Here is a 25,059-nt window from a genome sequence, read left to right on the forward strand (position 1 = left end):
AAAAAATTCCTCTAGGATCAGAGAAGTCAATACTGTACATGGATCCTGGGCTTTGTTAAGCAAGTCTTATGTACGAGAAAGAGAATCTTCTGTTATACCCAAGTCTGCCTCCCTAGAACTTTCTCACCAATACACACAAAAGCACATGTAAGCACACACACACACCACCTGCAGCACCACCACCGCTAGTACCCAAGCCTTGGACTTGGGGCAAGGATTTCGTCACTTACCATACTTAGCTCTGTTCCCACCACCCTGGGGGTAGCCACCATCCGCAGCTGATGGAGATTCTGGAGACCATCCTTTGTGGCGTTTTTTGGGGGGCCCGGAGTTTGATAAGATACCTAGGCCACATTCAGAGTGTGGATTAGGGTGTCACTAGGGATGAGCTTCAATACAACGTTCCCCTGAATTGGAGCACACTTATTTGTAATTTTTTAAATCACAGTTTCACAATGGGTTTTAGCATCTAGTGAAGTACCTAGGCTTAAGGAAATATCCCATCGACCTTGGTAAATGTTTTATTCCAAAGCTGTACAAGTGTCTAAGTTTTAGCTCTCTGAGCGTTACCTCCTTCATCTTTACAGCGGGATAATAAAACCTACTCTGAAAGGTGGTTTGATCAGGACTAAAGAGAATATATGTAAAGCACAGAGTCTGGGTCCAATAAATGATAGCCACCAAGACCCACACCACCATCATCATCTACACATTCCAGTAAATTAGTGCGTGTTTCTGTAGACAAGCTGCAACTGCATTCAACTTACCGCCACAGTTTCACCACTTGGGGGCAGTACCGATCCACCTGTGCACCTCTCCCCACCCCCGGCCTCGATAAGCTAATTTCAGACTAACAAAATGATGGGGAACAGAAGCTGGTACCCACTGCTGTTGATGAGTCATCCCGGCCCACGGCAGGGAACAGCATGAGAATGACTCATGCTCCGCTCTTGGATTATTCAAAGTATCAAGAATTGGTTACCATATTTTTTGGGACCCATCCAACACAAAAGTTCCCCTACATTTAGAGCTCCGCGTTCAACCATGACACATTAAAGTTTAAATTTTAAAACTCTCTATTCCCAGATGCAACCCCATCCCAGGGAAACCAGAACCCCAGATGCCTTCTGACGACCCACGAGCTCCTGGTGATTCTAAACCGCACCAGGGTTGAGAACCGCCGGTTTAGAGCAATGTTTCTCCAAGTCTGGCCTGAGACAAAGCTGGACAGAACCAGTGGGAGCTTGTTCAAAGTGTCTGCTCCCGGACACCCCTCAGCCTACAGAAGCAGACCTCTGGGAGTGAAAGAAAACACTTCGTTCACAAGCACCCTGGTTATGCTGAGTTTGAGAATCATTGCTTTAGAGTCTTTTAAAAGTAATCCAAAGTTATTTTCACCTCTTCTTTAGACCGATTGAAAATGAATGAAATGAAGTGAATAAAATGTTAAAAACGTGAAGTTCTTTGTTTGCAAAGAGCTTTCCAGCAGGTGGTCTCCTCTGATCCCCGCAACCTCTGAGGCAGCTTCTGCTATGTTTGTTCCATTTAGAATCATATCTTCACCTCCCCGAATATCTGTCCTCAAGAGCCAGTAGAAGACCTCCCACAAAGACTGAGATGCCAGCTCCTCTACAAACCACGTTAAACTACCAAAGCAGGAAGGGCAATGGGATTGGGCCTCGGTACTGAGGATGGAAGATCTACAGGTATTTTCTCCCTTTGGGATGCTAACACTAACTGTCTCTACGTGGACTCTAGGCTCATGGTTTCTGCCAAAATGATGTCACCAGGAGCTGCCCCTGTGGACCATCTATTTCTGGCCATGTGTCCCGGTAGTGGGGAGGGGGACCCTATTTGGCACTTTGGGGGAGACAAGTCTTCATCATATAGCCCACTTCCTGCAGGCACTGCACATCCGGACTCTGAGCTGGGACAACCAAAAAAAGGATCCTGCACATTTCCTAACTCCCTCCCCCACCCTACCCCCGCCCCGTCCCGCAGGGGCAGCACTTCCGCTGCGAACCACTGAGCGACAGCCCCCAAGCCCCGGTTAAACACTCCTTGTAGCTTCCGAAGCAGTTTCTTAAAACTGATTCCAGCTCTCCCCAGAGCAGGCGTGAGGCACAGGACCTCTGATGCTCCAGCTGTGCCCTTAGCGGTGCAACCACACTCGGCCAACATCCATCGCGCCCTCTGGGCCAGGCTCTGCGGAGTATCTGGGCTCCCAGAAGACACGATGACGGCCCTGCTCCCAGGAACTTCATAGGCCCGACAGACACAAATGGCCGCGGAACAAAGCCTGACACCTGAGTGTCACAAGGAGGGAGCCCTCCTACAGGGAGGAGGTGACACCTGAGCTAGGTGATACCTGAAGGGCACGTATAGAAGGTGGGTGGCGAGAGCCCTTCAAGGGCACGGATGTGTGGCCAGGGCATAGAGACAGGATGGGGAGGGCACTGAGCTGTACCCAATGCAGCCAGGGTACGAGTTCTTAAGTAGAAAGAGTGGGGAATGAGCGAGTTCAAAAGGTTGGTTGGGGCCAGATTCCGGAAGTTTCCAGCATCACGCTAGGGCACTGGGGCTCTATTTCTCATGCCCCTCCAAGGAAGCACATTCATTAACCACAGAAGGAGCCTCAGGTTGGGTCCCCAGAGCCAACCTCATAGGGCCCAGGCCGAAGGATGTCCTCTGTCCCCGCTGTCCGGGGTGGATGCACCCAGGCTCAGTGCGGGGAGGGGGGGGTACCAGCAACACAGTCTCCCGTCACCGTCCCCAGAGGCTCAGTCCTCAGCCACCGGTCGCCCTAAATTTAGCACCTAGCCGAGAAGAAACAGTCTTGGGAGGAAAAGCGGGTGCCTGCCTGGGGTTCCTCACACTGGGGAAGTTACAGGGATTTGACTCCAGAATGGACACTCTGGTCAGGACTGCGAAAGCTCAGATCCAAGTCAGAAAAGATATCGTTCCTTCAACTAAGAGGGAGACAATTCCCGCACCAGGGGAGTCCTCCGCCAGCCGTGTCGCGGAAGCAGGGAGGCCCGGCAAGCAGGCTGGTGTCTCTCTGGGCCACACTTTCCTTCTCTGTAAGACAGGTTGGGCTAGACGGTTTCTGGGCCCTCTTCCAGTGAAGCTCTCGGGTCCTAATGTGCCACTCAGCTGTGTGCACGCAGGAGGGAGGAGAGACGTAAGACTGGCCTATTAAATGGCTCCAGGTAAGCACGGAGGGAGAGCACCGAACGTGAGGTCCCTGGACCGCTCCGACCCTTCCTCAACCCACAGCCTCTGCTCCAGCAGGAGGCCTGCTTCACCCTTTTACTCGCTTTTCTCACTCGGACCCTCACCGCCTCATCCCTCTTCCTCACTTCCTCCCATACCATCTCTAATTAATGTTAGTTGTTTGTTGCAACTGTTGTCAGTTGCAACTCGGCTGTCACCTCCGCCAGGAAGCCCTCCCTGAAAAGACCAGCTCAGTGACGGTGTTGATGCAGGTGGCAATAATGGAGCCCCTTAGTGAGCTGCCAGTTGTACCCTGAATTTCCATACAGCGCCTCATCTAACCTCCAACTGCCCTCGGAGCAGAATTCTCGTCTCCTGATGAGGGAATGCTTAGCCAGGAGACTTGATCCCCTGACAGAGCTGGGTTTTGAATTCTTGTTCATCTGATTCTGGAGCCCCTATCTTCCCATGACACCACGTGGCCCCATTTCTCCAGAACTCTCCAGCCCTCACGGTGGGCGGCCCACAATGCGACAGGTCACCCGCCCATACGGGGCTCCCACTGTGCTGGGCAGACACACCCACCACCCAAGTCGGGGGCTGAAGCCAGGGCCCCCCCCGGTTCCAGGGCCTGAGCACAGCCCCATGGACTCAGGAGGCACCTGCTGACCTGGCCTGACTCTCCTTCCAAGCCCCCCAATTCCAGGAGGCTCGGGGGCCTCGGCACCCCCATCCTCCCACCCCACCACCGTCTTGACCCAGAGCAGAGTAAGGCCCCCGAACAGGACAGGCAAGGCTACCTAAGGCCGAGGGACGCGGCGCGGCGGACAGGCTGTGCTTCACCAGCGGCTGGTGCTTCGGGGAATCTTTGCCGTTGAAAACAGCCGGACCCACGGCTGCGGTTAGTGACACATGATCGGAGGCTGGTCCTGACAGCAGAGAGAAAGAGGGGAGAGAGCGGGGCACTCTGTGAGCCCAGCAAGCAGGAGATGACTCTTCTTCCATTTTACAAATTAGCCTTTCACTGATGCGGCCCGTCGTGGGTCAGAGCTCTTGCCAGAGTGATTCTGCCCGCCACCCCGGAGAAAGCACAGACACACACGGACAGGCACACACGCGTATGTGCACACACAGGCACACACACTCCTGCGTGTGCTTTACTGAGCACGCCTGGTGAGAGCGGGGCCCCTGGATTCCGGGAGCACCCCTGCATCTGCTCCACCCTCCTTCCACCATCTCGCTCACCCTCCTGAGTTCAGGGGCATGTCAAACATGCTCAGGAAAGCAGTCAGGTTTGCCATCGCCCAGATCCAGGCTGCCCATAGGGCCTGGGGCTCCCCGGGCCCGAGAAGAATTCTGGGGGCCATCAGTGGCTGTGGTCTTGTAAGTCACCCACATCAGCCAGAATGATCTGGAAGGTACTCCAGACTCAGGAGTAGCACAAAACCTCTCCTGTGTTGAGGCGGCATGGTGAGGGGTTAAGGGTGGGTTCCGAAGCCAGACGACCTGTGTCTGAGCCCCAGCTCTGCTGCGTACTTGCTGTGCAACCTTCCTTAACTTACGTCACCTCCCATTGTTCTCATCTAGACAATGGAGGTAATAACAGAGCCACTGTGAGGACGACATGAGTTAACAGAAGGTCATAAGTACAAAGTATTTGCTATTACTATCGTCGTACTCAATTCTTACGATCACCCTGCAGATTAGACAGAAAAGATTTTCTCCATCTGTACGGATGAGGAAACGGAGATTCAAAGAGTTAAAATGAGTGGCCCCAAATCACTTGGCTAGGAGGCAGCAGTGCTGGAACTCACACCAAGGTGTTCTGACGACAAAAGCAGTGATCCCTCCAGCTGCCAAGGTGTGACAGGCCCCAGGCGGCCCGGGCACAGTGAGGACAACAGCAGACGCCACGTGGAACGGGGGACACCGTGCCTCTGGAGGACAGTGTGTTCCCAGCCCAGGTGCAGCCTCTTCGCTGTGGATTATGAGTCACATGGGGCAAGGGCCCGGGTCCCCTCGGCAGAGCCCCTGGGCAGGAGGAATAACGACCATCAACCCACCAGAGGCTTTGGGAAGGAGGCTGCTATCTCCTTGATAACAGCTGTCGTGCTTATCAGGTCTGTTCGTCACGGCAAATGCCAAGTTCATGAACCAGAAAGGCCTGTATCAAATCCTACTGCCTGTGAGATCCTATGCGAGCATCTTTGTGCCTCAATTTCCAAGTCAGAACATTGGGGAAGCTAAAGCCCACTCCCGGCACGTCCGGCGCTGCTCCATCATCTCACCTGCCTGCGGTGCTCCCAGCGGGACGCTCGAGGTCGTCCCAGGACCAGGCTCGCTGGGGAAGGGAGCTGGCAGCCCAGAGCTCTCCAGCGGTGGGAACAGAGAGCTGGAACACGCACTGGTGGATGCTTGCCGGCTTCTGAGCTCTGTGGGGAAGATGCACACATGAAAACCAGCCCACTGCTCCTCCCCAGCAGTATGAGATGACTTCCTAGACCGGAATCTGTCCCGTAGGAGAGCCAGCTACAGATGACCACAGTGGTGCCAAGCCCATCCTAGTCTCTTCGTCCGGGGACGGAGGGGATGTGACATGCCCCAGGCTCGGTGCCAAAGGCAGGGGATCCATCTGAGGGACAGCTCTTCTGCCAGGAGCAGGAACAATAGTGACCATTTGGGAAATAGACAGAAACACATGATACAAACGAGATCTTCCATCGCCGCCCTTCAAGTCCAAGGGAAGAACAGAGCTTTACTCAAAGGTAATGGAACAGCTAATACCATCCTCCAGCCCCTAAATCACTCTCTGTCTGGCAGATTAACCCCCAGGAGTACTTGGTCACAGCAAGTGATCAAAGGCTCTTATCTGGTCCCACAAGGGGAAGAACCACTGCCTCCCCAGGACGTAGAAAATGACAGGCATGTATGCAGTAGGAGCTCAAGAAATATTTACTGAGCCATGCAAGAGCAGGAGAGGGGCGGGGAGAGGAGTGATGGGAGGGGACAGGGGAAGAACGTCCAGAGCCAGCCCCTCCTGAAGCCCTCTGCTCTACTTGCAGAAGCTGGCTGGGAGTTTCCAGGTGACCAGAGTGAACCTACGCAGACAGGTGAGGCACAACAGTCTGGCTCTCCCGGGCACCTCGCGGAGACCGCTCCTAGGACACGTCCCTCCCCAGCTGTTTGTGAGGGGATGGGGGGGGATCTCAGAGAGTACCTGGGCCTGGGAAATCCAGCCCCTCTGCCCCTATAGTCTGACTGCAGCCATGAGAATACGGAGAGAGAGAGAAGGGAGGAGTGTGGCCCTTTCCTAAAGCGGGAGCCCACTCACTTCTGCAAGGACCAGCTCCAGGAAGCTGGTCTTTCTCTTCACAGTTAACAGGCTGTGGAGCGGGAAGGGGGCCTATTTGAGCTGAGTTTTCTCTACGTCAGTGTTTCTCAACTTTGGCGCCACTGACTCTGGGTTGCACAATTCTTTGGAGGGGTGCTGCCCCAGGCACTGCACGATTCAGCAGCATCCCTGGCCCCCACCCACGAGATGCCAGTGGCCGTCTGCACTCATGACGATCAACAGTGTCTCCAGACATTGCCAAATATCCCCTGGGGGACAAAACCACCCCCGGCCGAGAACCTTGCCCCAAATACTTGCCACAAGAAGACACAGCACAGTGTTGGCCCTGTGTCAGCTTTGAAAGCTCCCATACAATTAGGCCGATACTATAAACTAGATGCCCGTAGTGCAAAGTCGCGTTGTAATTTCCCAGGACTGTAGCATCTAGTTTATAGTACAGTAAAGCTGACACAGGGCCAACACTGTGCTGTGTCTTCTTGTAGCAAGTATTTGGGGCAAGGTTCTCGGCCGGGGGTGGTTTTGTCCCCCAGGGGATACTTGGCATTGTCTGGAGACACTGTTGTTCATTATGAGTGCAGACGGCCACTGGCATCTCGTGGGTGGGGGCCAGGGATGCTGCTGAATCGTGCAGTGCCCCACCGAGAACAGTACGGAGGGTCCTTAAAAAACTAAAAGTAGAATTACCATATGACCCAGCAATCCCACCACTGGGCATATACCCAGAGAAAACCATAATTCAAAAAGACACTTGCACCCCAATATTCATTGCAGCACTATTTACAATAGCCAGGTCATGGAAGCAACCTAGATGCCCATCGACGGACGAATGGATAAAGAAGATGTGGCACCTATACACAATGGAATATTACTCAGCCATAAAAACGAACGAAACTGGGGCATTTGTAGAGACGTGGATGGACCTAGAGACTGTCATACAGAGTGAAGTAAGTCAGAAAGAGAAAAACAAGTATCGTATATTAACACATATGCGGAATCTAGAAAAATGGTACAGATGAACCGTTTTGCAGGGCAGAAATAGAGACACAGATGTAGAGAACAAACGTATGGACACCAAGGGGGGAAAGCAGGTGGAGGGGGGATGGGATGAATTGGGAGACCGGGATTGACATATATACACTAATATGTATAAAATAGATAACTAATAAGAACGTGCTGTATAGAAAAATAAAATTCAAAACAAAAAAAAATTCACAGGGCTGGAGTGTTGCCCGAAACCGCGTCTACTGCAGAGCAGTCTTGGGCCAGAGTCGTGCCGACAGGCCCCTGGCTCGCTTGGAGGCGCCCCCTTCTCACACCCCACCCCCTGCTCACCTGAGCCTTTCCAGCAAATGAGAGGCCCTTTGGTCAGAGCCCCTTGTGCGTTGCGGATCAGGTAATATTTCAAGTGTTTCTGCTTCTTGGGCTGGGTGGTCACCTTCAGGTTCATGTGGCTGGAGAACTCCGTGAAGTAACAGAAGCCTTTCTTCCCACAGCCAACGCAATTCCCAGAGAAACCTGGGGAGGAAAGAACCATGACCATCCCCATCTTACACCAAAGTCCCTCCAAGTGATACATCGGCCACCAGGCATTCACATCCTATACCACACCAGCAGGGAAGTTCACGGGGCAAAGGTCCCTGTCAGCTCCTGCTGACAGGGGTCAAGATGACCTTGATGCAAACAGGCGGACCAAGTGGACTCATCGTAGAGCTGAGCCCAGGCAAGCCTGGAAGACTGAACTCGCTTAGGGGCATATTTAAAGCCTCTGCGTCCTATGGCACAGGACAAGAACTGTCCCATTCAACTGTCTACACTGACCGGGCACCTGCAATGATTTGCTGTGTCCGCATCTCCTTCAGGGCTGGCCAGTCACAGAATCCCAAAGCAATCAGACCCCTGAGACTGGATGCATTGGGAGTCCTCTTCAGAGTCCAAAGTTCCCTCCAGGAATCAAGTAAGCTGATCCCACGAGTTGCAGAGGAGAAATCAAGAGCTCTACCATGTAAGGCCAGGCCGGTGGTGAGTGAAATCTATGGCCCCAACAGCCACGGAGTGGAGACACTCGGCTAAAACGTGGTGGTCTATGTCAGCGTCCTGCTGTCTGAGGCCAGAGGGGGCCTTTCTGGGAGATGACAGAGTTCAGCTCTGAGGCTCTGGGAAGGCTGGCTTAATAGAGGCAATGACAAAACCACCTCCCATGAACTATTAAAATCCAGAGAACGTGCTTGAAAGACCTTTACATACTGTAAAGTCTATTCAAACTGGACTCAACAGAACTGTTGGTTAATACCAGAGAAATGTGATGATTTAGGTTTTCTATCTGGTGACCCTTCTGGTTTAACTTCACTATCTCACAAAGGCCTTCCCTGTGACCTTGCCTCGCCCACTGGTACGTCTGGTTTCTAAGGAGCAAGGTTCTTCGGCAGGAGAGACCCTGAAGCTGAGACTAACTTATTTTATCGTATGCTCTGGCTGGCGAGTTTACAAAGGGCATTTCAGCTCAGGCCAGGAGGACCATGGGGTTCTGTGCATAAGCTCTGCTTTTAAAGCGGGTAATCCTGAGGCCTCTGGCTACTGCCCAAAATAACATCAGTTTGTTCAAAACATCTCTCCACAGAGAAAGGAGACGTCTGTATTACGGAAACCTTCTGGGTTCTCTGACTGATTTTAAGCAAATTTAATATTCCTTAAAAAGTACTAGAAATAAAGACAAATCTCCTGGTCTACAAGGCAGGCACAGGTAAGTTTATCCTTCCAAACTCCTGTCCCCCGTGTACCAGAGAAACAGATAAGGTACCGAAGAAATGCCGGCACCATGCTCTATGTTTACGTGCTGTTAAAGGGACAGGGAGGAAACTACCATGCAGAGAAAACCAACAGCCTTCCCGCCATTCACTGTCACCCAAACAGGGCACTCATCTTAACTGACACGACCACCAGTCAGTCAGGACAGCAAAACCTTCTTTTGGGAAATGAGAACCAGAGAGGCTAAGTAGTTGTCCAGTGTAGATCCAGAGAGGGATGCATGGATTCTAGCATGAGAATGGAGTGTAGACCCAGAAGCATGGCCTTCAAGGCTGCCCCCAAGGGCCCCCATCCTCGTCTCCTGCTTTATCTCCCTTTCCTCCCACTACCATGCCGAATTCCCAACTGACAGTTCTCATACCTTCTTCCTTAGTGTCAGAGTTACTGAAATTTGTGTATTTTCCCCCATAAATATCCCCATGCTTCCAAAGGACCGGGAGCATGGTATGTCTGTGGGGAGGCATGGGTCATGTCTGTGTGTGTACGTGTGTGTATACAAACTAGTGCCTGACACGGGAGAGGCAGCAAATATCGGGAAGGAACAGGAGAGAGGAAACAAGATAACTATCAAAGTGCACCCTTAGCATCTCCGCATACATTTTGATAGGCTTTTGTTTTCTAACGTTCTAATGTTTCTAAGGTTTTCTAACTTTATCATCTAATGTTTTTATTTATCCTTTGGTCTCCAACCTGGGCACCTTGAGATAAACAGCTCAACTGCCATCTAAGAATGAGGCCCTGAGAAAACTCCCACGCTCCCTGGAAGGGATTCTGACCCTGAGGGTTGAAAAGATGATGAACAAGAAGCAGAACTGCAAAACCAAGGACGCTCAGAGCACTTCACCAAGGCCAGCGCTGCCATCCCTTTCCAGAAATAGCTAAATAGTTTACAGGCCTTTTGTCCTATGAGAACTGTGGACTGTGGGACCATGGCTCCATTCCAGAAGCAGGGAGGGGAGCCACAGACGAGAAGGGGCTCCTCCTTGCAGTTCAGAAATAAAAGTGGAAACCCTGGCCCTACCAGGATAGTAAGGACAGGCATACCTCGTTCTATTGCCCGTGCCTCTGTTTCTTCATATCTAAATGCTAGGTAGTAACACCTCACTCACCTGCCTCATTTTTAACTAGAACAGCTTCTCGCACATGAGACGTGCTCAGTAAAGTAGCCACTGTCAGGTGCCTTTGCTGCTGCTGCTGCTGCCGTCTTTCTCCAACTGGCAATCCACCCATTTATCATGACCCAACTCCATCACCACATACTCTGAGATGCTCTCCCATCCCTGGGACTCGGCACGTCCTTCGGGATCCTCTAGCGCCTTAAGCCCTAGGCTGGCACCTGCTGCACAGAGATTTCTGTGGCCGTGGGTGATCTCCGAGCTGGGTCCTGGTTGGCCTGTGTCCTCCCACAGGCCCTGAGCTCCCAGGAAGGACCAGGTCCCACTTGGCTTTGGGGACCTGGGCTGAATTTAAAGTCCACCTTCAGTTTGGGGTTATACATTCCATAAATGCTTAATTATTTGCGTTCTAGATGCACAAAGAGCTTGTTTACTCCCATCGCAGAAATGAACAATCTAGCTAGATGTTTTCTTCTCCTATGTCTTAGCTATCAGCCAATTTCGATGAATTACTATCAAAAAACTGAAACACCCATCTAGGTTTTCATTTTTTCACTTTCTCAGACCAAATCCCTCAGTTGATTCAAACTCACTAAAACAACGCTCCCTTCATTATAAATTACGGGGTGGGGAGAGGCACCTAAAGCTGTTGCTTCCCCCAAGATATTCCACAGCCTCCACTTTATAGGTCACTAAAAAGTGCTGAGCCCCGGCCCCCAGAGGGCTGCAGGGCCACCTTGTCCTGTGCAGCCATCAGGGTTAATTGCAGGAAACCTAAACAGCGCTGTGTGTGCAAGCTGAGAGCATAAAGTTGTTTTAAAAGAAGAAAGCATCGGTTATTACCAGCCGGCCCTTGTTACCCACCTCCGATGGCTTTTTGGCACGCAATTAACAAAGACCCCACTTCCTCTAAGCTCCCCGCCTGAGGGGCTGAAGTTGTTCCTGGGCTGGTGGTGAATGAACTGAAAGATTCTTGTCTCCACATTTCGAGACCCAGAGCCTCCTTGATTTACTACCCTCGCAATTCCTTTACAGTCACAAAGGGGAGGAATTCATTCAGGCAAACCCCCAGCCATGGCCAGATCAAACACGAACCAAGTCACCAGGCCATCTTCCCCACTCATTTTGTCCTAAGCGGCCTCGATAAGCAAATTAAATCTGAGACGCAATGACTCTGTGAGCTTCCTTGGTAGAGTGAATTTTCTGGATTATTCTTGCTTTCAAAAACTAGTTACGATATCTGTTTTACACATGGTAGGGTATATAGCTAGCGGGAAGCTGCTGTAGAGCACAGGGAGTTCAGCTCGGTGCTCTGTGATGACCTAGCTGGGTGGGATGGGCCGGGGGGAGGGAGGTCCCAGAGGGAGGGGATACATATATATACATAGAGCTGATTCACTTCATTGTACAGCAGGAACTAACGCAACATTGTAAAGCGATTATACTCCAATCTAAGAAAGAAACAAGCCAGTTACGATACAGGCCATTTCAGAGTGTTGAGTAGCGTTCCCTGTGCTCTACAGCAGGTCCTTATTATTATCTATTTTATATGTGGTAGTGTGTATATGTCAGTCCCAATGTCCCAATTTATCCCTCCCCCACCTTAAGAATCTAAAACACACAAAAGAAGAGTGGATATATGTACATGTATATAACTGATCCACTTTGCTGTACACCTGAAACTAACACAACATTGTAAATCAACTAGACTCCAATAAAAATTTTAAAAAAACAAAAACCAGTTACGATAAGCCCATGGACCTGCCTTAAGGGAGTACTGGCCACAACTTTTTCTCCCCCTGGTCGTTGCCCCAGAGCCATGTCCATCCCTCCAGTGAGCGTTCGTCTGCCGTGTTTCAGAGTTTACACACCACTGTGTCCCTGCGGCCCTCGTGGCAGGAACCACTTCTGTTTCTTCTCTGGGTCGATCCTCACTCTCCCCTCCCCACCTCCACCCTTCGGTCCTTCACACAGAGCTTCAGACATAATACCTCCTCAATAAATATCCACTGCGGTGCGTTTACCTACCCAGCTTTGGGGGGCCGTATCAAGCACAAAAGTGAGGTTTAAATGTTTGTATACGTGGCAAGTGCAGAAGGAACTGGGGAGCAGGGGAAGCCAGCTTGCTGGGTTCTCGGTCCAAACCTCACGTCTCCCCTGATTTTGCTCCACTAATGGGGGAGTGAGCTGATCACAGGGCCAGGCACACAGAAAGAGCTCAATAAAGGTCCGAGCAAAGGGGAGCCGGGCTTCATAAGGCTTGGTCTCAACTCTGCACTGCAGCTGGGACCCCCTGGGCCAGCAGTGGTTCCAAAGATCAAAGCCACAGCTTCCCTAGGCTCACCTCGACCAGGTACGGGACCGTGGGGTGTGGTAGTTAGAGGGTACAATCTGGAACCAGGAAGACCTGAGTTTGAATCCTGACCCTGTTCCTTTCCTTGTGCACCCTTGGGCAAGTGCATTAACAGGTCCAAGCACACCTATTAAGCCAGGATAAGAACGACGGGCTGGTGAAGGGTAAAGCGAAGGAGAGAATGGTAGAGGGTGCCCGGCCGTCCCTCAGGACATGACCGTCCAGGAGGCAGGGCCACGCGCTCGGCCTTCTTCTCGCCCTGCCTCGTGTCTGCTGGCTTCCGAGAGCATCTAGGACAGGGTTTGGATCGCATTCCTGACACAGTAGGCACTTTGGAAAGGTCTGACGAATACGTGCACAAGAAGAATTAGTGCTGATGGGTTTTCTACAGGAAGGTAGTCAGGTTTTAAAAATAACTCTCATTTGCATTCCATTCCACAAAGAAATAGCCCAGAGTGATGAATAAACAGGGTTGTGTGACATGCTGATGAAGAGGCTCAAAGGTGGCCTGTCCCCCAAGGGGACCAACGGCTCTCCTTGTGCCCACCCGCCATGCGGCCGGAGCCACAGAGAAGAGCAGAGGAGGAACTTACCAAGAAGGGCATTGTGTCCATCGTCATCCGGCAAGAACCTCTTGTCAACGGCACACACCAGGAGATGGTCCGGCAGGCTGGGGGACTTGGCGCCCACCAGGAGGAAGCCCGCGGGGACGTCGATGGGCTCGCTGGAGATGGAGACGAGACGCAGGTCCTTCCCTGCCTGGCAGAACCCTAGGAGGGACGGACAGGCTCACACGCTGCCCAGCGAGTGGCTCCCACAGAGCCAGGATCCACGCGGGCAAAGGGGTGACAACAGCTTGGTCTCGTCAGCAACCGCCGTGCCGCTGGACCCGGCTGACTTTCAAATTAATTCTGAGAACACTCTCAAGTACATTACCCTTACATGCTTGGCACTTGCCAGTTACAACCATTCACAACAATAAAGTGATCAGGAAGAATAAAAAATTCTAAAAATTAAATTAATTCATTACTCACGATACTTAACCACATGGTGCTTTTATGACCATCGGTGCCACCGTATAATATACATTAATGTAAAATGAAGCTCGGCAGGAAAGAAGGGTAGACCGGTGACGGTAAATGAAAATGTGGACAAGATAAATCCATACGGGACTGTGAGTAAGTTGATGTCTTCCCCACCCTACATTTTATGTGTACGAGGCAGGGGCACATGGCAGGAATACGGGCTGAGGACCGGGTGACGCTGGTGGCCTCACAGGGGCCTCATTAGCAGAGGGAGACTTTCACTCTATACACATGAACTTTTTGTATTTCAGAGCTTTTAAATATATTTCCTATTTAAAACTTAAGTGTCCAAAAATATTTAGGAAAAAAATGGAGAAGAGGGAAACAGCTGAGATTTATCTGGAGGGGCCCTTTCTGGGAATCTCCCTCCCTGAAGGCACACGGAGCCGGATGCCCTGTGGCTTTTCCATCTTTAGTTATCGACAGGGACGATGAGAGTTAACGTGAACCCTGATGATCCCAAGGCCTTCCCTGCAAAACTCTATGGTACTTTAAGAAGCCTCTCCTCTGTTATACCTGCTTTACCATTTACAAGGCACTAGTTCCGAGTTCTCGCATCTGCCCCTGGGCGAAGCAGTAAGAGGCACCCACTGTGTACAGCACCAGGTGGGAGAAGCCCTGGAAAGTTGTCATTTGAGAGGTCAAGTCATTTGCTCAAAGTTGCTGGGAGTGGGGTCACGATGGAGCTTGGCGCGGCCCCCCTACGCTGTCTTGGGGACATCAAACCAGTTCCCACAGGTGAGGTCAAGGGCCCAGCAGGTCTTTAACTCCATGACCCAGGCCCCTCCCAGTCTGCACAGCAGCTGCTTCCTTCTGAAGAGCTGGAGGAAGAAAGGCCGTGGGCAGTCCATGTTCGCTGTGCTCACCTGGAAATTCTTTGAAAATCACGGTGGTGACCACCGGAGAGTTTGCCATTCTCTTATTTAATTAGGCGGCCTTTTAGCTCTTGGACACCAGAAGTCCTACATCACGAAGAGCTACTGTACCTGTTGCCCTTTTCCTGGAAGAGCAGCCCCAGGGAGGGCTGACTCCCTCCCCTACCGGCCATCACGCACACGGTCAAGTCCAGGCTCCCAGGCAGGGTGCATGGGGCCTCCACGGCCCGTCTCATCACTTATCCAAGCCCTGCCTGGCCACCCCTCAGGCCCCTACCTACATAAACTAGTAGCAGTTCCCCAGATGGGCCGTGTTCCCCCTTCTCTAAGCCTTTGCACCTGCTGTTCCTGTCGGGAATATCCCTCTCCCCCAGCCCTCTCGGTCTCCTGGCTAACTCCTGCTGACTCTCCAAAACCCATAGTAAGGGCCAGCTCCTCCAGGAGGCCTTTCCCCAAACGCTCTACCGGCACCAGAAGCATCTCCCGTGCTCGTACGGACCCCTGCTGGCCCAGACCACCCCAGCCTCCCAGCACTTCCTACACTGTGCAGAGGGTCTGCTCACATAGCTTTGCTACACTGGGAGCTCCTGGACCTTTTATCTCCATATTTTCAGAGCAGGGGCTCAATACTTATTTTACTCAATTAACTGACCAACCAAGTAGTGACACCCCTTGACTGGTATGGTGACAGGTCAGGTGAACTTCCAACCGCTCAGCGAGCTTGCCAGGCGGGGGAGCAGCAGACCAGAAGTACACTCCAAGACCCCCAAGCACAGCGCACAGGCTCCGATCCCTGAACAAAGGTGCCACCGCGCCCGGCATCTCCAAGCCTCGCTCCTCAACAGCAAAATGAGGGTAACCTCACTGACTCTGCCGAGTTCCTGAGATAACGTATTGATATATCTGCTTTTTCAACGGTAAAGTAGCCACAGATGTGAAAGATTACGCCTACTCATCAGTGCTGATATAAATACACGGCGGAAGCCGACCTCAGCTGGGATGTTCTGGCTTTTAAACGGCGATGGAGAAAAATTAACTTTTGGATCGGAATGCGTTTGTAACGGTGGGGCTGTCCAAAGAGTGACAGGGCCCCACGTGGTGTAGCCAGTGCCGCCGGGACGCGAGGGCCCGCCGGGCCACGGCCTGCTGGCGACGCGGGCACGGCTCACACCTCGGGGCCCCTCAGCACGCAGCCTGGCGGGCATCTCACCGTCCGTGGTGCAACATCCTTCGGGCGGGGGGTGCATCTGGTAGGGGTTTGGGGGACAGTTCTGTTCCAGCCCCCCTTCCCCTTCCTCTTCCTCTTCCTCATTTTCCACTCGGCTTCCACCTAGACGTGGGAAAGGAGAGCAATGAGTAAGTCCGCAGCGGGTCTCGGCTAGCTAGTAATTAACCAGGCCTCACAGACACACGATTTAAGGAGGGCATCATCACCCTTCTTTACTCGTGGTGAAGGCCAAGACTCACTCAGGCCAGAAGTCCTTCCCAAGGTCACAGACTCTGGCTCCAAGCCTGGCCTTGTGACTTCAAACGCAGGTCCACGTCACCTCCCAGCCCCCAGAGCCACACACGTCTGCACGAGCAGCAGGGCTCAGTACGGACATAGCTGTTGACAAGGACTAAGCATGCAGCCTGCACACAGGAGGCTCTCCAAAAACGTCTGTGTGGGAGGAACCACGGTGTAACATAAGGACCATTTTACAGCTAAGGAAACTGAGGTTCAGAGAGACCCAGTGATTCAACAAAACCCTTAAGCAGCACAGCCGGTATGTTCCCAGTTATACCCAACGCCCAAGCTGCCGTTCTTGCCACTAACTGCATCGCTTGCTTTAGAACCCAAAGTCCAGTGTGAACAACCTTTACATTGGATAAGAGAGGAGTGAAGCTATATGCTGTTATTTATCCCCAAGGGAAGACTGGATGTATACAAACCAGAAATGCGAACACCCGAATTTACCACACTCACCAAAAGAAGCCATCCCAGAACAGGCCAAGTGACTTTAAGAAACTTTTTTTAAGTGAAATAGTATTTTAGGAGTAATGGCAAGTGTGGAAACGGCCAGGAGAGCCAGGAATTGGCCAGGAAAATCCCACTCCCCCTGTGTGTGAGCTTCATCACAGCTATGAAAGAGTTGGTCTTCCCCACAGGCTCTCAGTTCCTGGAGAGTGTGGGCCCAGCCTGTATTCTGTAACCCAGGCTCCTAGCAGAATGCCTCGTGCAGGAAACTACTTCCCAACTGGTCTGAGCACACACAGTTATACCTTACTTACCCAGCCTGCTAGAGAAAGAGGGTTTCACATCAATGAATTTACAAACTCCTTCTAACTTCTTTTAACTTCTTTGGGTAAAAAAATCCTTCTATCTTTAAATGTCATTTAATAAATAGGATCCAGATTTCCTCATGGAATAGGGTCGTTACAAGCATCCTTAGATACACTAGGCCGGGAGACAGTTGCTTCTTCCTTTTTGGTTTCTCTGTATCCTCCTCTAGTGCTGACCCCTTTGCTGCCAATCCTACTCTCATCTTAGCTGGCTCTCACACTCTCCATCCATCCAGTGGGTTACGTGGCTTTAGGTTAATGATGAAATTGTACGCAGCAGAAAAAGATCGACTAGGAATCTGGGAACTTGAGTTTTAGTCCTTGGGTCTGCCATTGTCTGTGTGACCACAGAAAAGTTACTTAACCTCTCTGTGCGTCAGATTCTGCATCTTTAAAATGAGGTGGTCACAGAAGGTCACTTTGAGCTGTGACAGTCTATGTGGGGATACGTGGCTCTCAGAGTTGCACAGAACATTCCAGGTGTGATTTAATCAGTACAGGGTGCTGGAAGCATAACCTCAGGGTGGTCACCATTTTAAAGGTGCCGGAAGGACAAGAGGCAGAAGAAACTAACATCTTAGGCCGGCCCAGGCCCATGACCTTGGGAAGGTCACGGCAGGAAGTGAGCAAGAATTCCTAGTGTCTCCATCCCTCCAGGACGAGAGGACACAGAGGTGGCGGGGAGACTGTAAAAAGATTATCCAGGAAAAACACAAAAGGGCATTGGAGGGGTAAAATCCAGAGCCTCCTTCAGACGCTTCCTTCCTGCCATTAAATGCAGGCAGGGATGGTTTTAGCAGAAGGCAGAGTCACGCTCAGACTCCAGGTGCCAGCCATGCAGCTCGGGTCCTCACAGGGGCCCAAACCATCCTTTGGCCGTCTATGGAGTAGGTGGCTTAGAAGGCTGTCTGCAAAATCAAGACTAGTCTGTAAGCCAGAGACTCAGCTCCAGGGGCTCGGGGGAGGGGGGGGAGGTACAGCAAAGCACCAACAATTAGAGTGAAAAGGGGAGAGAAAGCCGAGGACTTCGGTGCTCTGAGGGCACACACAGGAATGTCTGCACGTTAGTCAGGAATCCAGACTGTCCGAGAGAATGAAAGGAGAGGGTCTTAAGCCTCTGAAAGTCAAAGAAAGGGCTCAAAATCCCGTCGCTGCTAAGAAAGCAGGATTAAAGGTCAAAGGTCTACATCAGACATTCCAGGGTCTTTGATGGAATCCTTCAGCCAGCAACAAGCCCAAGGAGACTTCCTAACCGGGGCCAGACTAAACCAGACTGTTTACCAAGGTCTCCCGGCAGGATGAGAGCTTTAAAATGGCCTTAGACAAAACCAACTGGATTGGGAGCTCAGGACCTTAAAACTCAACCACAGGAATCCAGAGGTTCCACGGCTGCACTGCATCCCATAGAGGATGAGGGTATGTGTTTTAATGATTAGAGTAAATTCTGTTTTCTTTCCATGAGAAGAAACCGTATGACATTCTGAGTGGGTGGGATTACAGGAATGTACCTGCATCTTGTTTAATAAATAAATACTTATCCCCAGATACTGGGGTTGTATTTGTTTTGTTTGGTTGGCCTTCCTTTAAAAAACAAATAACACGTAAAAGATTTCTCCCCTAGAAGGAGGGGGTAATACCCCTAATTCGTAGAACAAAGTAACAAGGGCCCTCTGAATCGCCCTCACAAATACAGAAAATGTTAACAGATCAAGGGGTGTTTTGGGGTACCAGCACCCCGGTCATTAAAAGCATCCTTAATGTTGCTGTCTGAGGAAGGACAGCAGTTAAGATAAGAGACCTGACAGAGAGACAGACTGACAAAACAAGCCCTCTGCACCACGTTCTATGATGCAGAAACCAGGGGCTCAAGCCCAGTGCTTGGTTGATGGTGACATTTAGCAAATCGACAAGAGTCTCCCCCTTTTCACCAACCCCCTCCTCCATCCTCCCAGTACTAGAGAAACAAAATCTCGGAGGATTCCTCTATGCTGTTTGCCAGACATATGGGAAAATCATAGAGAGGGCCTGCTCTGGTTTTCATACCAACACGAGGGGCTGACCAAGCCGGCTGACAGCTGGCAGGGAGCCTGCGGCACTCAACATGGGGGGCCCGGACCGCGCAAGCCTCTAAGCTGTCCCTGGAAAGCAACACATGATGAGGGCAGATGAGGGCATCCCAAGGAGTCAATGATCGGGATGCAGCCTCCTGTTTAGAGGCCAGCAAACGTTGTCTATGGAGAGCTTCGACCCCAGGAAAAGCTGACTGGGAAACTCCAGGGCTTTCTCCCCACCTGTCCCCAGGTCAACATCCTTCAAAACGTCAAATCCATCTTCCGTCTTCCCAAATCTCGGGATTTCATTACTGGTGGAGGTAAAAGCACTGTGTTGATTTTAAGGTGCCATTCGAATGCACTAAATTAGTTATCATTAGATTGTTCTCTTATTAGCAACAAAGCCTTTCAATACTACAAGAAGTTAAGGATGACCATTTAATACGTATTTCACAGAAGTCTTTCAGCTAGCTGAAAACACAATCTACAAGCGATCCCCCAGTAATTTCTCAAATGCCCCCAAGGTCACAGGAAGGCTTCCTGTGCCGCAAAACCTTGGTACTTTCGACTTGAATACCAGAGAATTCTCGGGCTTCCTAATTCATGCTTTTGATCACAATTTTTCTCCCAGACCCAGATCCAGTTCCTTTAGGTCCTTAGCGACTGCTATTTGCAAGGTTAATTTTGTAAGGACGTTTTAAATGGTGACACAAGGAATGCCTCCCTGCTAGAAAAAGGGACTTTCAGACATCACACGAGGACCTCTGAGCCTCATTTTCCCTTATGTGCAACCGTCCCCAGCCCACCATCCTCACCCTGCACACACACACACATGTCGTGATCACCCCAAGACAGGACCCGGCATACTGCATGCTTCGTTAATTTGTTAACTTTTGTTTTAAACCACAGCCCTCTTTCACTTCAAAAGCTAAGAAAAGCGTGCAGGTAACTTCACGTGAAAGACAAAGTGACAAAAAGAACTTCCTTTAGCAATAACTCTCATACTTTGGATTGCTGTGGGTTACTTTTGACATGAAAATACACGACTACAAAAAATACAAACGAAAGACTGAAAAATACAACCAGTTTATTCTCTGGATAATTAAGTAAACTTAACCCCATGCCTGAAGATAATTTATTCCTGGCACACGTTAAATCTATAAGGGTTTGTTCTTGGTTTTTAACAGTTTCTAGAGGGCTCTTGTAACTGCTATCACAAAGAAAAACTGCGCTCCCTTGCAAAGATATGGCCACGGGCTTCCCTGGTGGCGCAGTGGTTGAGAGTCCGCCTGCCGATGCAGGGGACACGGGTTCGTGCCCCGGTCCGGGAAGATCCCACGTGCCGCGGAGCGGCTGGGCCCGTGAGCCATGGCCGCTGAGCCTGCGCGTCTGGAGCCTGTGCTCCGCAACGGGAGCGGCCACAACAGTGAGAGGCCCGTGTAACGCAAAAGAAAAAAAAAAAAAAAGATATGGCCACGAATCACAAAGAGAAAAAATATATAACTGAGGGTCAAAAGCATGTTAAAATGTCTTACTTATCCAAGTGAGCCATCAAACCTTTTAATAAGAGTATAAGTAACAACCAATTCAGAACAGGCTGGCATGGCTCTTTCTTTCTCCTACTAGTCCTATGAACCATTCTATTCCTTGCAACTTTATGGCTGAAACTTATCTTAGTTTTAGCCAAGTAAGGATGGGATGCACGTGCACCTTTCCCTTTTGTAATAATTCTGTTCTTCCAGACCCAACAGCTTCTACAGTTTCCTCAGAAGAGGAAACAGCTTCCAGTCCCACTGCTAACATTCTCACACACGGTAAAAGAAAGGCAAGAACGCATCTCCTACCTTCTAGGGCGGAAAGCTGCTGCTCCGCTTCCAAGTACAACTGGGAGAAGACGGGCCTGGGTACCAGGCTGTTGGAGCGCAGTGAGGCCTCGATGGAGTTGTGCAGGACCTCCTCAAACCGCGTCGTCTTCAGCTGTCCAGCGTAAGAGTTTCCCATCTCCAAGAGAGACGAAGCAGTCTTCTGTTTAAAATGGCATTTCAGTTTCAGTTAAAAAGCCTGACCCCGAGCATGAAGCCCAAAGGTAGAAAGGATCCCCGCTGCAAGGAGGGGAGAGGGCCGCGTATCCCCGGCTCAGCCAAAAGGAGGAGCAGACGGCTCTCAGCTACGGCTACTGCCGGGCAATTACAGGAAGTTATATAAGTAACAGCTTTCTCTAATTTAGCACTCAGAGAGCAGAGTCTGACACCTCTTAGGAGATTTTACTAGAAACTGGCTCTTAGTCATCTGCAGGTTTCACAGACCCCCAGCTTTTCCCTGAGTGGTGATCCTGCTTTTGAGAGACCCCAGACAAACGACGCTTTCTTTTCCCTGACTTGAAGAAGAATAGCCCTGCGCCACTTTATGTGTGTGACGGCGGCTGACAATGCAGCGACCCACGACAACCAGTCCCCAGTTTCAGGATTACGGGACTCAGTCTCCTCTCACCTTCTCAGGAGAAAGCCTAGCAAGCAGATTTCCCCTCATTGCCTCCTCTGCTAAAAGGCCAATTATGAACACTTCCTCTAAAATGTTTTTAGTTTATTACGTTTCCATTAGACAAGTGATGCAGAATTACATCTGGAAATCTCACGAGAGGGTGGAAAAGCAGAAGGAAAATCACTATGTCCGTCCCCCAAGATAACCACTGTGATTTTTTTTTTTGGTAGCAGCTTAAGATCTAATTCACATAACACCCCATTCATCTGCTATATGTAAAAGAGATAAACAACAAGGTCCTACCGTATAGCATAGGGAACTATATTCTATATCTTGTAATAGCCTATAATGGAAAAGAATACAAAAAAGAAGATATATGTGTATAACTGAATCACTTTGCTGTGCACCAGAAACTAATACATGGTAAATCAACTATGCCTTAATTTTTTAAAAAAAGGTACAACTCAATGGTTTTCAGTATATTCCCATACGGCACAACCGTCACACAGTTGATTTTAGAACACCGTCGTCACCCCCGAAAGAAATCTCATACCCTTTGGCCGTCACCCCTAAGTCCCCAATCCTCCAGCCATAGGCAGCCACTAATTTACGTTATGTCTATTAGACATATTAACAGAATCATACAGTATGTGGTCCTTCCTTCCGTTAGCACAACGTCTTTACCATTCCTCTGTGTTAAGCACGTGTCAGTACTCCATTCTCTCTGATACTTTGATGTATTCTTTCCAGACTTAATTCTCTGGGGCACAGGAGGGAGCTGGGAGACTGTATCCACATGGTAATAATCCCTTTATGATACAATTTTTGATTCTGCTCTTTTCATCTGACATAAACATTTCATCCAAACCTCTTACAAATGCTGTTAGAAGCAGTTTAATGGCTGCATCTCATTCCATTGAGTGAAGGTTCAGGTATTCGCTAAGACATTTCTCTGGGATCAGACATACGGTTAAACCCCTATATTTAGTGCTTCCTAAGAACGGGCATTTAAATGTATATTCCTTCCTAACGTTTTCTGTTTAGTTTCTATTTCATTTCGTTTTTGGTTTAGATCTCCCTTTTTCTCTTTCCTTTTGGTTTAATTTGCTGTACTTTTACTAGACTTCTAAAAATGACTCCTTCATCATCATCTTTATTTTCCATCTTACTGCTTTGATAATGAAGATATTTAGGGCTATACATTTTCCTCTGGGTGCCTCTTGTGCTGTGGCCCCTAGGTTTAGTGTAAAGTGTTCCCCTTTAGACAGTTTATGATCTCCCTCTTGAGTCCCTTTTTGATCCTATAATTATCCAGGAATGTAGGTTTAATTTCTAAATAGTGAGAATTTGGGAGGAAGAAGGATTAGCCTTATATTATTTATTTCTAATTTTTATTGGATAATCACGACTGTGGCCTTTAAAAACTCTACTTTTAAAATTTGTTAAGGGTTTCTTTTTGACAGGTGCCAGATGGATTTTTACAAATATGCTGTCATATGAGAAAAGATTAAACTCTCTTCAAGGTATGAAAGTAGACTATTCAACTTTTCTACATCCTCATATATTTCATACCTCCTCTACTATTAATGTCCAAAGTGGCATTTGACTTCGAACTAGAACAAGGTGGGGAATTCCCTGGTGGTCCAGAGGTTAGGACTCCACGCTTCCACTGCAGAGGGCCCAGGTTCAATCCCCGGTCGGGGAACTAAGATCCCGCAAGTTGCATGGTGCAGCCATAAAAAAAAAAAAAATAGCACAGATGCCATCCCCGACATGACCACAGGACACTGGCTTCCTGCTTTATTACGGTGACACACACTCGGTCACACAAGTTGTGAGACTGGCTTCACATCCCAGGCACCTCCTTACACATCACTCCGACTTAAGACGTATATAAGAAATTCCCCTTGTCCTTGTTCTGTAGGTGGCCAAGCAATTTCAAGATGGGACCGTTGGTGCCCTAAGGAGCTCTGGTTTCCCTCCTGAGGGTAAAATGGGGGTGTCGTCAGGTTGATTTTCTGCCTCTGTTGTAAGAAAGGTTCAGGCTTCCTTCTTCCAACTAAAAGTAAATGGAAACCATTAAACACTTCCTGCTTGGGGCAATAATTCCTGAGCACAGGGCCTCCCCTCGGTCAGCCCCTGCTTACAGCCTGGGGAAATGAGCTGGTGGGAGGATTGCTTCAGGAATTAGCACGAACAAAAAGAAAGCGCTCCTGAAAGCGAGAGGGGAGCGGTTGGAGCCACCTAATAGCCTGAGTCAGAAGAGGCTCCCAGGCCCTCTGCCTTTTCTCTTGACCCGCAGCCTCCTTCAGTACGTAAATGAGGGATTACGGGCCACATGTGGGGACGCCTGTGTCGGTTTCCATTCAGGGTGGTCCATGGAAAGCTGCCGCCAATTAATAACATCACGAATGCCTCCTGTTTCTATAGATCTTTGTCTGAAGAGCTTAACGCACACAGAAAGCAGCTCTACTTCTGGCCCATTTTACCTGGAGCCCCTGCGGAATGATGCTCAACGGTTGAAAGAAATGCTCGGGGCATCCAGACCCTCCTTTCCCAAGGTCCTGGGTCGCTCACCTGGTAGCTGATTGGCACCCTGAGCCCAGAGGACTCCAGCGGTTAAGGCAGAGCAATGCCTGGTGTGGACAGAGCAGTAAAGAGGAAGAAAGGAAACTAATATTGTCCGGCTCCCGTGTGCCAGGCCCCCTGCTCAATACACTTGGTAGCCGTGTGAGGGATATTATGAAGCCCATCATAAAGATGGCAAATCCAAGTCTCAGAGATGATAAGTAATCTGAAAGAACTCTTGTTGGAAGAAAATAGAATTGGGGGTGGGGGGGAGGAGAGGGGAAGGGGAGGGAAAGAGGGAAGGAGGGAAGGAGAAACACAAAAGGGACAAGGGCGTAGACAGAAGAGCGCTCACACTCAAAAAAATGTAAATTGTGGGCTTCCCTGGTGGCGCAGTGGTTGAGAGTCCGCCCGCCGATGCAGGGGACACGGGTTCGTGCCCCGGTCCGGGAGGATCCCACATGCCGCGGAGCGGCTGGGCCCGTGAGCCATGGCCGCTGAGCCTGCGCATCCGGAGCCTGTGCTCCACAACGGGAGAGGCCACAGCGGTGAGAGGCCTGCGTACCGCAAAAAAAAAAAACACCAAAAAAAAATGGAAATTGTATTTTACAACCCTAAGCAAACATCAAAGCTTTAATGTCTAGAAGCAAATAGTGAGAGAGACAATGACCCCACTCCCGATCTAATGAGGCATTTGAAATCCTAAGTAAATGCTGGTAACCGAGGATGGGGAAGGAAACTGAGATTCGTACGACAATGCTCTGGCCCTTTTTGTTAGTTCTACTGGACCACAATCGAATGGTGTGGAAAATTCCTACCTACACCTGGCAATGCTCCAG

At 50.2% G+C, this 25,059-nt stretch overlaps 1 protein-coding gene across 1 annotated transcript in view; it reads right to left on the minus strand.

The window, feature by feature from the left end:
• Positions 1 to 21,172, minus strand: part of GREB1 (growth regulating estrogen receptor binding 1) — a 67,771-nt gene extending 46,599 nt beyond the window's left edge. Inside the window, exons 1-7 of the mRNA XM_065890740.1 lie at positions 21,016 to 21,172; positions 16,009 to 16,128; positions 13,432 to 13,608; positions 7,898 to 8,080; positions 5,502 to 5,645; positions 4,014 to 4,142; positions 231 to 344 (exon numbers count right to left, since the gene is read on the minus strand). Of these exons, the coding sequence (XP_065746812.1) occupies positions 231 to 344; positions 4,014 to 4,142; positions 5,502 to 5,645; positions 7,898 to 8,080; positions 13,432 to 13,608; positions 16,009 to 16,128; positions 21,016 to 21,172 (1,024 nt within the window). The remainder of the gene's footprint in view (positions 1 to 230; positions 345 to 4,013; positions 4,143 to 5,501; positions 5,646 to 7,897; positions 8,081 to 13,431; positions 13,609 to 16,008; positions 16,129 to 21,015) is intronic.
• Positions 21,173 to 25,059: the final 3,887 nt, after the last annotated feature.

The sequence above is a fragment of the Phocoena phocoena genome, chromosome 14 (genome assembly GCF_963924675.1).
Source record: "Phocoena phocoena chromosome 14, mPhoPho1.1, whole genome shotgun sequence".
Lineage (NCBI taxonomy): Eukaryota > Metazoa > Chordata > Mammalia > Artiodactyla > Phocoenidae > Phocoena > Phocoena phocoena.